Source organism: Hyperolius riggenbachi, chromosome 2 (assembly GCF_040937935.1).
Source record: "Hyperolius riggenbachi isolate aHypRig1 chromosome 2, aHypRig1.pri, whole genome shotgun sequence".
NCBI lineage: Eukaryota > Metazoa > Chordata > Amphibia > Anura > Hyperoliidae > Hyperolius > Hyperolius riggenbachi.
The window spans coordinates 316,312,255-316,326,009 of record NC_090647.1 but is presented as its reverse complement, the minus strand read 5'-3'; the positions used below and the strand labels follow the sequence as shown (position 1 = coordinate 316,326,009).

The following is a 13,755-nucleotide window of genomic DNA, read 5'->3' as shown; positions in this document are numbered from 1 at the left end:
GCCAATCTCCGTCTGGTCCGCTCTACTGCGCAGGAAACTTGCGCATGCGCAGTAGAGCTGCCCGACAGCGATCAGCTATTTCCGCCCATCTCTGAGGCGGAGAGCTGATACTGCGCCTGCGCTGGAGCCGGGCAGCTTTATCGCCACCGCCGTGAGACCAAGGAGTAAGGAGGAAGCCTCAATAGGATCCAGAGGCTTCCCCCACCCGAGAAGAGTCCCCCCAGGGGAGGTTTTTTCATTACAGGTTTTCTTAAGTCAGCACTCATCTAGTGTATGTCCAGCAGCAGGAGTCACAATACATTGCATGCAGGGAGTGGTGAATGTCAGGTCATAAATGTGATGATGGGGCTATGGCACTAAGGTCCCATTCACTAAGATACTTTTCCGGGAATTTACAGAGCTTTGCTGAATGCCAGCGAACAGAGAAGCGCCATGACAAATGCTTCCCTCGGGAAGCATTCACTCTATAATTGTGATGTATGTAAAATCAAATGCACTGCATACAGCATTTTGGGATCATTTGCAATGCGATTTTTGTTTCTTGAACGAGTTATCTAGCTCCCTCCACCAGCACCCAGCATTATGCCGACCTCTCCCCACCCAATGTGATCCACTCCTACCCAGTATGACCCTCTCTCTCTCTCTCTCTCTCCGTACAGCGTTTCTTTACTTTTTCACCCAGCAGCACCCAGCATGACCTTAATTCCCCACCCAGCTACTTTTTCATGCTACCCGGGTGGAAAATATTTCTGGGGAGAACACTGTCCTGGTATGCATCACGGCATGCAGGCATGTGAGTGACCCCCACTGGATATCACAAATGCACACATAAGCTGCGGTTGGTTCGAAAAGATAGCCAATCACTAACGGGCCGGGGGCCAGAGGATCAGCACCCTGTAGGCAAGTATTGTGCTCCTCCCGACCCCCAGCGGCACACACTGTTACAAACCTTCCATATACGGAGTTTCGTTTTTCAAAAAGTACAAAAATTATGAAGAGTGCACTTTAACCACTTCAGGATGTGCAGTCCCTGGCCACTAAGGGCACATTCACACTAGGGTGATTCCCGCTAATCGCCAAAGCGCTAGCAACTTTAAAAGCGCTACTGCTATTCTAACCTATGGCAGTGTTCTCACTGCTGCAGATCACAGGCATTTTGCGATTAGCGCCAATCGCTAAACACTAGGGATGCTCGCTGGATTCCGCGGAATTCTAAATTCCGTGATTCCGGCCGGAATTGGGCCAATTCCGATTCCGCCGGTCGGAACGGAATTGCTATAGCTCTAAAACGGAATTCCGCGGAAAATTTTTGAATTCCGCGGAATTTTACGGAATTCAAAATTTATTTCCTCACCTATCTATTTTCCTCCCTTCCTCCCTATTGCCTCCTCCCTCAAGGACGAGGGTCTCATCTTCCAGGGAATTGTAGTATTTCAAAAGCTAGCTTACATACCGTGGCTGGGAATTGAACCCAGGCTGGGCTGGGAATTGAACCCAGGTCTCAGTGTGTGGTAGGTAACTGACTTAACCACTATACCACCACCAACACACTACATGCTGAAGCCAGCCTAGCATGTAGCATTATGATCAATCGAAGAGAAAAATTAGCATGCTTAAAGGGATACTGTAAGGGGGTCGGGGGAAAATGAGTTGAACTTACCCGGGGCTTCTAACGGTCCCCCCACTGCACCTGCGTTGCCAGGTCCTCGCTCCCGCTGATGTCACCAGGAGCATACTGTGCAGGCCCAGTATGGTCTGTGCCTGTGCCGTGCACTCCTGGTGACATCAGGGGAAGCGAGGACACGGCAACGCAGGCGCAGTGGTTTTCAGACTTTAAAGTCTGAAATTCCAGAAGTGAACCAGAGGTAAGCGGCTGCATGGGCACAGGATGTCTGCAGAGGACCATTAGAAGCCCCGGGTAAGTTCAACTCATTTTCCCCCGACCCCCCTACAGAATCTCTTTAAGGATTTATAGCATGTCAAAAGCCAACTCACATTGGCTGGGAATTGAACCCAGGTCTCAGTGTGTGGTAGGTAACTGACTTAACCACTATACCACCACCAACACACTACATGCTGAAGCCAGCCTAGCATGTACCATTGAGATATACCCAAGAGAAAAATGAGCTCTCTCTCTCTCTCTCTCTAGGACTTGATGCCATTGAACAGAATTTTCAGCTTAAAACCATCAACGGATACCGGCAGAATTTCACAGGCATTGTCGGAATTCCGCCAGATTGAAAAAGCAATTCCGTTCCAACCAAACGGAACAACCAATTTCCGCCTAAAAATTTCGGAAAATTCCACGGAAAGCGGTGACCATCCCAGAGAGAGAAAGAGAGAGAGAGAGAGAGAGAGAGAGAGAGAGAGAGAGAGAGAGAGAGAGATGAATATACCTGCCTGGCTATCTGGGGTTCTCTTCGGACAACTGTTGAACACAAAAGGCAAGGCCATGCCTGGCTACAAATCCTTAAAGAGAGTCTGAAGCGAGAATACATCTCGCTTCAGTATATATATATATATATATATATATATATATATATATATATATATATATATATATATATATATATATATATATATATATATATATATATATATATATATATATATATATATATATATATATATATATCATGTGTGCCCCTGCTAAACCGCCGCTATCCCGCGGCTAAACGGGGGTCCCTTCACCCCCATATCCCCCTCCGTGCAGCGCATCCCCTCTTCCGCATAGAGGCAGGGCTAGCCGCCGCAGCCCTGCCTCACGCGCGTCTGTCAGCGCATATCTCCGCCTCTCCCCCGCCCCTCTCAGTCTTCCTTCACTGAGAGGGGCGGGGGAGAGGCGGCGATGCGCCGCTGATAGACGCGCTGTGAGGCAGGGCTGCAGACGTTAGCCCTGCCTCCAGCAGCAGCAAAATCTATGACCAAGTTGGTCGCTGATTTTGCAGGGGGGGGGGGGGGGGTGGACATAAAGGGACCCCCGTTTAGCCGCGGGATAGCGGCGTTTAAGCAGACATGCCCCTGCTATATATGAGCACTGAAGCGAGATTTATTCTCGCTTCAGTGTCTCTTTAAGCAAGCTAATTTTTCTCTTGAATTGATCATAATGGTACATGCTAGGCTGGCTTCAGCATGTAGTGTTGGTGGTATAGTGGTTAAGTCAGTTACCTGCCACACACTGAGACCTGGGTTCAATTCCCGGCCCAGCCTGGGTTCAATTCCCAGCCACGGTATGTAAGCTGGCTTTTGAAATACTACAATTCCCTTGAAGATGAATAGGGAAGAAGGGAGGACTAAGTTAATAGGGACTATGGGCCACCATATAGGATAAATAAGGTTACTTTAGTGATTTTTTTCAACGGAATCCGGAATTCCGCTGAATTTCGTACAAATCCGGCGGAATTTTCATAGCGACTGAATTTAACACTGACTGAATCTGTGATTTCCGGCGGCACAGAATTTGCTCATTCCGATCATCCCTACTAAACACGTTAACTAAACTAACTGGCGGCAGGGGATCGGAGGCTCCGTGAGTGTCTGCGAGGGCACGGGATGGCTGGAGGGGGCTGGTAGAAGCCCCAGGCAGGTAAAACTGATTTTTGTTTTTCCTGGGTTAAGTGTCCCTTTAAATATCAGGTTCTTGTGCTCCCTCAAAGGCCTATTGAGGGGGACAGAGTATAAAAGCTAGCATCTGTACAGCCTCACCAGTGCAATGTCTCCCAAGGGATCAGATTTCGATCTCCACCAGGAGACATACCTTGTACATGTGTACAAGGCTTTATGCTGGGAATACACGGCTCGATTCTGAGCCCTTTAGATAGCTCGATAAGTGATTTCTGACACGTCCGATCTCCCGCCCGATCGTTTTGCCGCTCGATTCTGCATTGAGGACAATGCAAAAAGAAAAACAAGCGGTAGATAAGAGAATTGCCTGCGGAATCGAGCGGGGAATCGACGGAGCGGCAAAATCGAGCTGTGTATGCTCAGCATTAGAGTACATATACACATGCAATCTTGATTGGCCAATTTTACCACTTGCAATGTAGTACAAGAGCTTAGCTACACATCTGTTCAGAGTATTTAAAATCTGTTGGCCCTCATCCTACCTAATAATTGGAAAGTGTCCCTGTGTCCCATGTCCGTGTGTCAGTGCTTTTTGTCTCTGCCCATGTGCACGGAGGGATGCACAGACTCTGCCGAGAGCTGGGGGAATGACGTGCAGCAGAGGAGGACAGGTCCCAAAGGGGGGCAGTGTGTGAGATGTATGTGATAGAGAAAATAGTGTGGGACGGGGGGAGGGGGGGGAAGCGCGCCACCACAGCTTAGCGCCCATTTTTAAACGGGCCTTAGAACTAGTACTACATAAAAGTGGTAAAATTGGCCACTCAAAACTGGATATGTGTACACCATAAGACAGTTACTGACCACCAACTCAGTTGGTCACACTGGTATTACTTACACCCATGTTTCGCTGTAAGGTTGCATTTTTTTGTTCCTGGGGGATTCAAGGTCAGAACACTATAAATAACATAATCATGAATCCTTGCGCTAGTCTGATTTACAGAACCCAGCAGGAAACCTCATAGGGAACATTTTTTTGTACCTTTCAAAAACTTTTTTTTTCAATAAAATGAAATAATGTGATGCAATTATATTGTGTTGGAATGGTAACTTCCGTGTGTTAAGGTGGCCATTAACGGTCCAATTTCTAGCAAAAAAAATCTAGTAATCAGGTAATTCTGATCGGATGTGATCGGAATGGTTGTAAATAATCTCTGTTGAAGGGCACAATTTATTGCAAACGATTATAAAAATAGTGGTCTGATAGGATTTTCGTCAAACCAACATTTGGATTTTCTTGTCGGTTGCAAAGATTGTTCTGTTGATGGTGTAGTGAACCATGTATTATGATATTTCAATTCTGATCAGAATCATCTGATCGCTCTGACGATTTTTTGCAAAAATTTGGATCATTAGGGGCCACCTTTAGCAGTGTGGTGCGATGGAATCAGTCGGCATAGGATGGTGCATGCTGTGCAGCATCGCATAACACACGAGCTAACGAACAGTGAAGCATACTTTTATGTACTGTATGCTTCACTATATGTGCTGCACCACACAGATTTAACGCATGATGTAACTTTTCCCCTCCATTGTAATCCTGCTTTTGCAGGATATGCAACGCAGTGCCCCACTGTGAACATGGCCTACGTTAATGCTTCCTGGGTCACATATCCCCACTATAGATGCCTAGCAAATCAAGCATAGTGTGTATTAAACTATACCAGTGGTCCTCAAACTGTGGTCCTCAAACTAAGGCCCACGGGCCGAATATGGCGCCCTGAGGCTTTTTTTACTGCCCCACCCACACACAAAATGTATTACTTAGATGCAGTCAGCTACATCTTTACATATTGGTGGTCTGCATATGGAATAGCAGTGCTGGCACCACCCATCCACATGGAAGCCATAAAGCAGTAATTCGCTGGTTTCCAATCAAATTCCACATCAGGTAACACTGCTGTCCACTGCAGGTTGTCACCTGGGTATGCTTCACTGTCTGGTCCACAAAGACTTGTACATCATTTTATGTATATTCCGGCCCCCCAGCAGTCTAAAGTATGTTGACCCGGCCCTCAACCCAAAATGTTTGGGGACCCCTGAACTATACAGACCACATGATGTGTGTGTGTGTGTGTGTGTGTGTGTGTGGGGGGGGGGGGAACAGGAACGACCAATGATTACACTGACCAAGTAGGGGGATGCAGGAACAGCCAACCATTACACTGACCACTTAGGGGAACACAAGCAGACGACATAGGAACAGCCAATCATTACACTGACCACATAGGGGGACATAGGAACAACCAATAGTTTTTCCTGTGTCCCCCGTATGTGGTCAGTGCAATTAAACTCTCCAGCACACTATGTGCTATGCTTCCTACCCTGCTCAGTTGTGCTAATCACACACGGTGTCCATCTTACCGAGCCTACCTCTACAACTCCGTGCTCCCACACTTTACTTCCACTAACCAACCCCATTATACTCTCTCCTATGCCACTTACCTTTCCTGCTAATCCCACTGTCTTGTACTCTATACATCCTAACACCCCAATACTCGCTCTGTCCCACCTTGCTCTCTGCATTTTATGCCATAACCTCTCTGCATATTGGCTAGTGTCAGGATGGATGCCTTGAACCACATTTGGATGCAAAACATTGTATAAGCTAATATTGCTGGATCCAATGCACATGCACCCTAGAAAGGCTATAGAAAAGCATGAAAATGCACACTGCATAACAAAAGAAAAATGAGTTCAAGCTGAAGAGGGAAATGTGCTTTAGTTTTCATTGTGAAATGTGTACCACAATGTCACACTAAGGTGAGAGGGAGGCAATTCTCTGCATGATGAATACTGCTCCTATAGAGCATAATCCCCAGCATTCTCATATACAGTACACCGTATGTAGCATCACTGTCTGCACACAAGATCAGACCTCTAGTAGGCTGCTAGCAAGGTATAGGTGCTAGCCACGCCCCTCCTCCATATGTCACACCGTCTTCCCTTCCTCCCACAATGCTGTGCTTCCTTAGGACATCCCTTGCATTTGTCATGTGGCAGTCCACGTCTCACCGCAACACTTGTGCAGGCTCCCCGTGCTTCTCGTACACGAGTCCCCGTGCAGCCGCCGTGCTCAGGTGGCGCCGGACCAATCGTAGCGCCGGCCACATGTCTTCTTCACCTTCCTCCCGTCTACCGAGCCGTGACGCAGCCGCTTCTCCCACAGCTTTGCTGGCCGCTCACCACGCCCAGTGCTGACTAAGCACACGCCTACAGGGCAGCAATTAAAGTGGAAGCGAGAGCCTACGTCCTTTTCAAAATGAATATTTTTTTTGTTTATTGACATTTCAAATAACCTACATATTCAGTAGCGACCTGTTTGTAGGATGCAAACTTTATTTTAATGTGTTTATGAATTATCCAAATGCTCCATAAAAATCAGAATTTTGCCTTCTTAGGAGGAATTTGCGATTATTCTGAACCACAATGCATCAGTGCTGAAGATGCAATGTATCCTTTTGTTGTCCCTGAAAGCTAAAACGCACCTGTGTTATCCCTTCCGCTTTCGCAACTATGCTAAACATATTCAGTTGGTGGTGTGGGTAGTGTTTTACAATGGGTCCCCTCAATTAGACTATGTCCAAATCATGGGCATCCGCAGAAAATTTTCCAGGGGGAGCAAAAGGGGGGGGGGGAGCAAGTCCTGCGGCACGCCAAGAAATTAGGGGGGGCAAGTCCAAAAAATGAGGGGGGGCTGTCCATGTACCAGGATGTAGGCGTGGTCATGGATGGAGCTAAATTTACATGAACTCAGCAATGGTGGGACATTAGACTAGGACTATGGTAAGGATTAGATTGTGAGTGCCACAGGTGTCCCCAGGGGTGGGCCTGGGGTGCCTGGCACCTGGGTGCAAGATTTTCTCTGGCGCCTATGGGAGTGGTTAAATTAACCACGCCCAACCACATAACCACACCCATGTCCTGCCTAACCACACCCACACCTTCCACCTCTTTACGTATGCATGTGATACCCCATTCCTACCCCTCTTCCATGGGCTTGCTCCTGGCTGGCTTTGGCTCCCTGAGAGTCTGCTAGTCTCTGGACTGACTCAGGCTGAGAGGCAGAGCGAGTGCGACGCAGTCACACACTGCGTATTTATGGCTGCCTGCGGCCACCCTACTCTCGCTCGCTGTTGTCGGCTCCTCCCCCACCAAGCCCAAGCGTGAGGTGGGCTGCCTGTATCTTTCCCGTTGCGCCGCGCAGCCTGCCAGTGTTGCCAACCTTTCATGTTATTTTTTACTGACAAATACCTAAAAATTTACTGACAAAAGATTTTTACTGACAAAATTTCCCCACTAAATGCACATAAGAGACAGCGTTTCACCAGTAAATGCACGTAATGATGGACAGCCTTTCATCAGTCAATGCACATAATGAGAGACAGCTTTTTCCCAGTAAATGCACATAATAAGAGACAGCTTTTTACTAGTAAATGCACATAAGAGACCTTTTTTTCACCAGTAAATGCACATAAGAGACCGCTTTTCACCAGTAAATGCACATAATAAGAGACAGCTTTTCACCAGTAAATGCACATAATAGGAAACAGCTTTTCACCAGTAAATGCACTTAAGAGACCGTTTTTCACCAGTAAATGCACATAATAAGAGACCACTTTTCACCAGGAAATGCACATAATAAGAGGCCGCTTTTCACCAGTAAATGCACATAATAAGAGACAGCTTTTCACCAGCAAATGCACATAATAAGAGGCCGCTTTTCACCAGCAAATGCACATAATAAGAGACAGCTTTTCACCAGTAAATGCACATAATAAGAGACAGCTTTTCACCAGTAAATGCACATAATAAGAGACAGATTTTCACCAGTAAATGCACATAATAAGAGACATATTTTCACCAGTAAATGCACATAATGACAAACAGCCAGTGTCCCCAGTATATGTAGCCAGGGATATATGTGCCCAGTATATGTAGCCAGAGGTATATGGCGTACATTTGAAATCGGCGCCGGTAGACTTGGGCGCAGGATCCAGCTGTTATATGGCTGGTCCTGCTTCTGCACAAGTCCGGGCCGTTTTAATAACTATTCCCCCTCCAGGCCGCCATGGATAGTGGGGGAATGAAATAATTGCTGGAGGCCGAATTGTTGTGTTTTTTAAGCGACTTCGGCTCCGTCTTCCAACGGAGCCGACCTTCCTCACTGAGCGCCGCTATAGACTGATTCCCATTACAGTCTATGGCGGCGTTGGCTGCGCCCAAAGCTAGCAGCGCTGAAAAGCACTGCTCCGGGTATATGTCCCCAGTATATGTACGAGGGATATATGTGCCCAGTAGATGTAGCCAGGGGTTATATGTGCTCAGTAGATGTAGCCAGGGGTTATATGTGCCCAGTAGATGTAGCCAGGGGTTATATGTGCCCAGTAGATGTAGCCAGGGGGTATATGTGCCCAGTAGATGTAGCCAGGGGGTATATGTGCCCAGTAGATGTAGCCAGGGGGTATGTGTGCCCAGTAGATGTAGCCAGGGGGTATATGTGCGCAGTAGATGTAGCCAGGGGGTATATGTGCCCAGTAGATGTAGCCAGGGGGTATGTGTGCCCAGTAGATGTAGCCAGGGGGTATATGTGCCCAGTAGATGTAGCCAGGGGGTATGTGTGCCCAGTAGATGTAGCCAGGGGGTATATGTGCCCAGTAGATGTAGCCAGGGGGTATATGTGCGCAGTAGATGTAGCCAGGGGGTATATGTGCTCAGAAGATGTAGTGAGTGACAGGGACCCTCTTTAGTTAGTTAGTTAGTGAGTGACAGTCCGCCCCCCCTCGCCGCCGCCCCCCCTCACCTGGCGGTGTAGTCAGACCTCGATCAGCGGGCGACCCGACCAGTATGAGTGGACGCACCCGCTCTATATGCGGAAGTGATGTCACTTCCGCATATCAGTGCGGCGTGCTAGGTCCTAGCGCCCGCACTACTGGTTGCCGCCTGATCGAGGTCTGACACGGCGCCAGTGCACCTGCTGCTAGAGGGAGGTAGAGAGGCAGAGCGGCGGCCACAGGGGGAGAGCGACGCCGGGCGGCACCTCTCAGAGGCAGGCGCCTGGGTGCCTTGCACCCACAGCACCCGCCCAGGCTCGCCCCTGGGTGTCCCCCAGTTTAGGTAGTGACAGGGACCCCCCATGTTAAGTGACAAGACCCCCCTAGCTTAGGTGATGACAGATGCCCCCCAGTTTTAGGTAGTGATAGACCCCCCCCATGTTTAGTGACAGGGACACCCCCTAGTTTAGGTGGTGACAGGTGACCCCCAGTTTTAGGTAGTAAAAGGGACCCCGCATGTTTAGTGACAGGGACTCCCCCAGTTTAGGTGGTGACAAGGGCCCCCCATGTTTAGTGACAGATGCCCCCCAGTTTTAGGTAGTGACAGGGACCCCTCACCCCCCTAGTGACAGGTGCTCTTCAGTTTTAGGTAGTGACAGGGACCTCTCACCCCCTAGTGACAGGTGCCCCCCAGTTTTAGGTAGTGATAGGGACCCCCACTCAAACACCCCCCCCCCCCATGGCCATCCCCGCTGCCTATCATGTAATAAGCAGAGTGCCAGCAGCCAGCGTCAGACCTACGATCAGCCGGCGACCAGTGTGAAGCGGACGCATGGTACCCCCGTGGACACCTCGCTGCACATGCGGAAGTGACATATGACGTCACGCTGCTTACTGGTCGCTGGGTGATCGGAGGTTTGACACTGGCTGCTGGCATTCTGCCTATTACATTATAGGCAGTGAGGGCGGCCAGGGGGAGGGGGGTGGCTGACAGCCCATGGTCCAAATGACCAGTGGCAGCACCTGATGATGGCTATGCAATGGAACCCAAACCGGTTTTTGGTAAAGAATATAATAATCCTAACATTTGTAAAGAAGAGAAGAAGCTAGTGGTATGAGCAGATGTAATTATCCTCTCCTGCATCCACAACATTATCTGGCGAGATGATGGTGTAAAAAGTTACTCGGTCTGCTATCGGCTAGAAGGACTGGACACAAAGCACTGCAGGCCCCAAGAAGGTGCCAGCATATCTTCCACAAAAGACAGAATGATAAGAGGTCCTTAGTTCCAGAAGAGGGAGAAATGTGATTAGCAGCTCACAGAGCTTTAGACCTAGTTCACATTATAAATCGTAAGCGCTGAGCGCTTTTGTGAGCGCTTTTAGGGCCCATTCACACTAGGGCGATTAGTGGGCAATTACCGCTAGTGCTATTCTAACCTATGGCAGTGTTCTCACTGCTGCTATTGGCGCCGGTCGCAGGTTTTTTGCGATTAGCAACAACCGCAAAACGCATTACCTGCAGCATTTTTGCCACAATTCGGGACAGTGATCACGGTACAGTGTTTAGTAAAGCTCTGATCATCATCGCTCTGAATCGCAGCACTGTACAGTGATTTTTACTGAGCTAATTGCGGTAAAATCACTTGCGCAAAACACTAGCGCTAAGCGGTAGCATTTTGCGATTTCAAATGTGAACGAGGAATGCTTTTCCCTGCACTTTGTTTTACTTTGTTTTGCTTTTCTAAGTGATTTTGTCTGGCGATTTGAGATTTTCTTCCTGAAGACAATCAGAAAGTGAACTCTTTGACCTGGAACTGAATAATTACATTTTTTTTAAAAAAAAAGCACTCACCAAATCACTTTTCAAAGCTCTTTTTCAAGCGCTTTGCGATTTCCCTATACCTTGTGTTGAAGCACAAACGCTCAGGAAATGGTGCAGGACCCGCCTTTGCGCTCGGAAAGAAAGCTCATCGCTCCTGTGAGAACACTCACATAGAGCAACATTGCATAATCGATTCTATGGCGACTTTAAAAATCACAAAGCGAAAACGCTCACAGTGTGAACAAGCCCGTACAGCCAATTTTAACTTTGCTTTTAGTGAAAGAAAGGGCCAAGACGCTATTCCACTAGAAATTGCAAAACACAAATGTATGCAATGTTTTGCTGTGCGGTGCCATGCATTTTTATAGTGCCTTTGCTGATCTCAGTTCATTCAATGGAAACACAGAGAAAAAAATCTCACTAAAATGCTGCAAGCTGCACAGAAACGAAATGCAGTAGTGGATAAGGGGCACCACTGTTTACATTATTTTGCCTTGAGGTTTGCAAAACGCCTGCAATCCAAAAGACTTATCGAAACAAATGCAGTGCAATAAAGACCCACAAGCTCCAAGTTGTCCTACACGCAACAATAGAGACTGTAGTGATGTGCTTGCATACTTCACAACCATCCCAATTTGCCCGCGTCTGTCCTTGGTTGGGAGTGGTCCCGAGTCCTGTGCAGCTACATCTGTATCCCGGCGTACTCCTGCTAAATAAGTATAACTTTCAGTAAAGCAATAACCACAACTCACCACTAGACGGCTGTTGTGCACTAACTTCAGCAGTACCACATAGAATAGCTGCATGCTGGTAGCTGTAGTCAGTAATCCGCCGGGTGTAATTTAAATGTCACCACATGCAGTGCCCACTCTTCACTGGCAGGGGCAGGAGGTGACGCATTCAAATAGCACCCAGCAGTAAAAGCAAATGCTGGGTGGCCATCTGGAGTGGGTGAGAATGGGGGAGTCGCTGCTTATAGGCGATCAAAGGCAGATTGCTGCTGAACTGCAGCTCTTAGCATCTCCTTGTCCTGCTGGGAGTTAGAGTCCCGCTACAGCTGGAAAGTTGCAAGTTTCATGCTGAAATCTATTGTAAATCTGTCTGCAGTGTGTGGGCAGGCAATAGGTTCCAGATTTGATCAGAGAGGGATCTATCTGATGGTTGATCTGGTGGCAGATCAAGATATGTATGGGTACCTTAACCACTACCCGCCCACCCGCTGTTTTGAAATGTCCTGTGAGTCCCTGTTAACAGACCAACGGACGTTTTAAAATGTCCCCCCCTCGCCGCTACTACTGTTCGGAATTGTGCCCCCCCTGCTGCGCTTACCATCGGAACCCACAGGGCAGTGATTGGGGAAAGGGAAGAAGCCTTCCCTGAACAAATCAGAGTGCCCGTAAGCAAAGATCATGGCTTCAATGAGAGCTAGATGTCCTCACACTCTCAGAGAGAAATAAAAAAAAAGCACATTTCACACTACATTTTACATTTATCAAATAAAAATAAATTAATACCTCCTTCCCCCCCCCCCCTCCCCCCGTTACCAAAATAAAAACACTTGTAGAAAAAAAAAGGACAGCATTAAAAAAAAATACATCTAATTGTTGTGTTTAGTACTCCGCTTTTCTACTTTGTATGACATGAGAGGGTATATTACTGTTATATTTGTATACAGTGGCTTGCAAAAGTATTCTGCCCCCTTCAAGTTTTCCCCATTTTGTCACATTACTGCCACAAACATGAATCAATTTAATTGAAATTCCACATGACAGACCAATACAAAGTGGTGTACACGTGAAAAGTGGAACGAAAATCATACATGATTCCAAACATTTTTTTAAAAATAAATAACTGCAAAGTGGGGTGTGCATAATTATTCAGCCCCCTTTGGTCTGAGTGCAGTTAGTTGCCTATAGACATTGCCTGATGAGTGCTAATGACTAAATAGAGTGCACCTGTGTGTAATCTAATGTCAGTACAAATATAGCTGCTCTGTGACGGCCTCAGAGGTTGTCTAAGAGAGTATTGGGAGCAACAACATCATGAAGTCCAAAGAACACATCAGACAGGTCAGGGATAAAGTTATTGAGAAATTTAAAGCAGGCTTAGGCTACAAAAAGATTTCCAAAGCCTTGAACATCCCACGGAGCACTGTTTAAGCGATCATTCAGAAATGGAAAGAGTATGGCACTACTGTAAACCTACCAAGACAAGGCCGTCCACCTAAACTCACAGGCCAAACAAGGAGAGCGCTGATCAGAAATGCAGTCAAGAGGCCCATGGTGACTCTGGACGAGCTGCAGAGATCTACAGCTCAGGTGGGGGAATCTGTCCATAGGACAACTATTAGTCGCGCACTGCACAAAGGTGGCCTTTATGGAAGAGTGGCAAGAAGAAAGCCATTGTTAACAGAAAAGCATAAGAAGTCCCGTTTGAAGGTTGCCACAAGCTATGTGGGAGACACAGCACACATGTGGAAGAAGGTGCTCTGGTCAGATGAGACCAAAATAGAACGTTTTTTGGCCAAAATGCAAAA

General features: G+C 47.5%; 1 protein-coding gene and 1 long non-coding RNA gene across 4 annotated transcripts in view; one reads left to right on the top strand and one right to left on the bottom strand.

Annotated features, from left to right (window-relative positions):
• The window catches only part of MECR (mitochondrial trans-2-enoyl-CoA reductase), a 69,053-nt gene extending 62,236 nt beyond the window's left edge, over window positions 1-6,817 (bottom strand). Inside the window, exon 1 of the mRNA XM_068269159.1 lies at window positions 6,637-6,817. Within this exon, the coding sequence (XP_068125260.1) occupies window positions 6,637-6,734 (98 nt within the window). The 5' untranslated portion in view covers window positions 6,735-6,817. The remainder of the gene's footprint in view (window positions 1-6,636) is intronic.
• Window positions 1-13,755, top strand: part of LOC137546552 (uncharacterized) — a 91,101-nt gene that overhangs the window by 3,677 nt on the left and 73,669 nt on the right. The gene's annotated exons all lie outside the window — the stretch shown is intronic.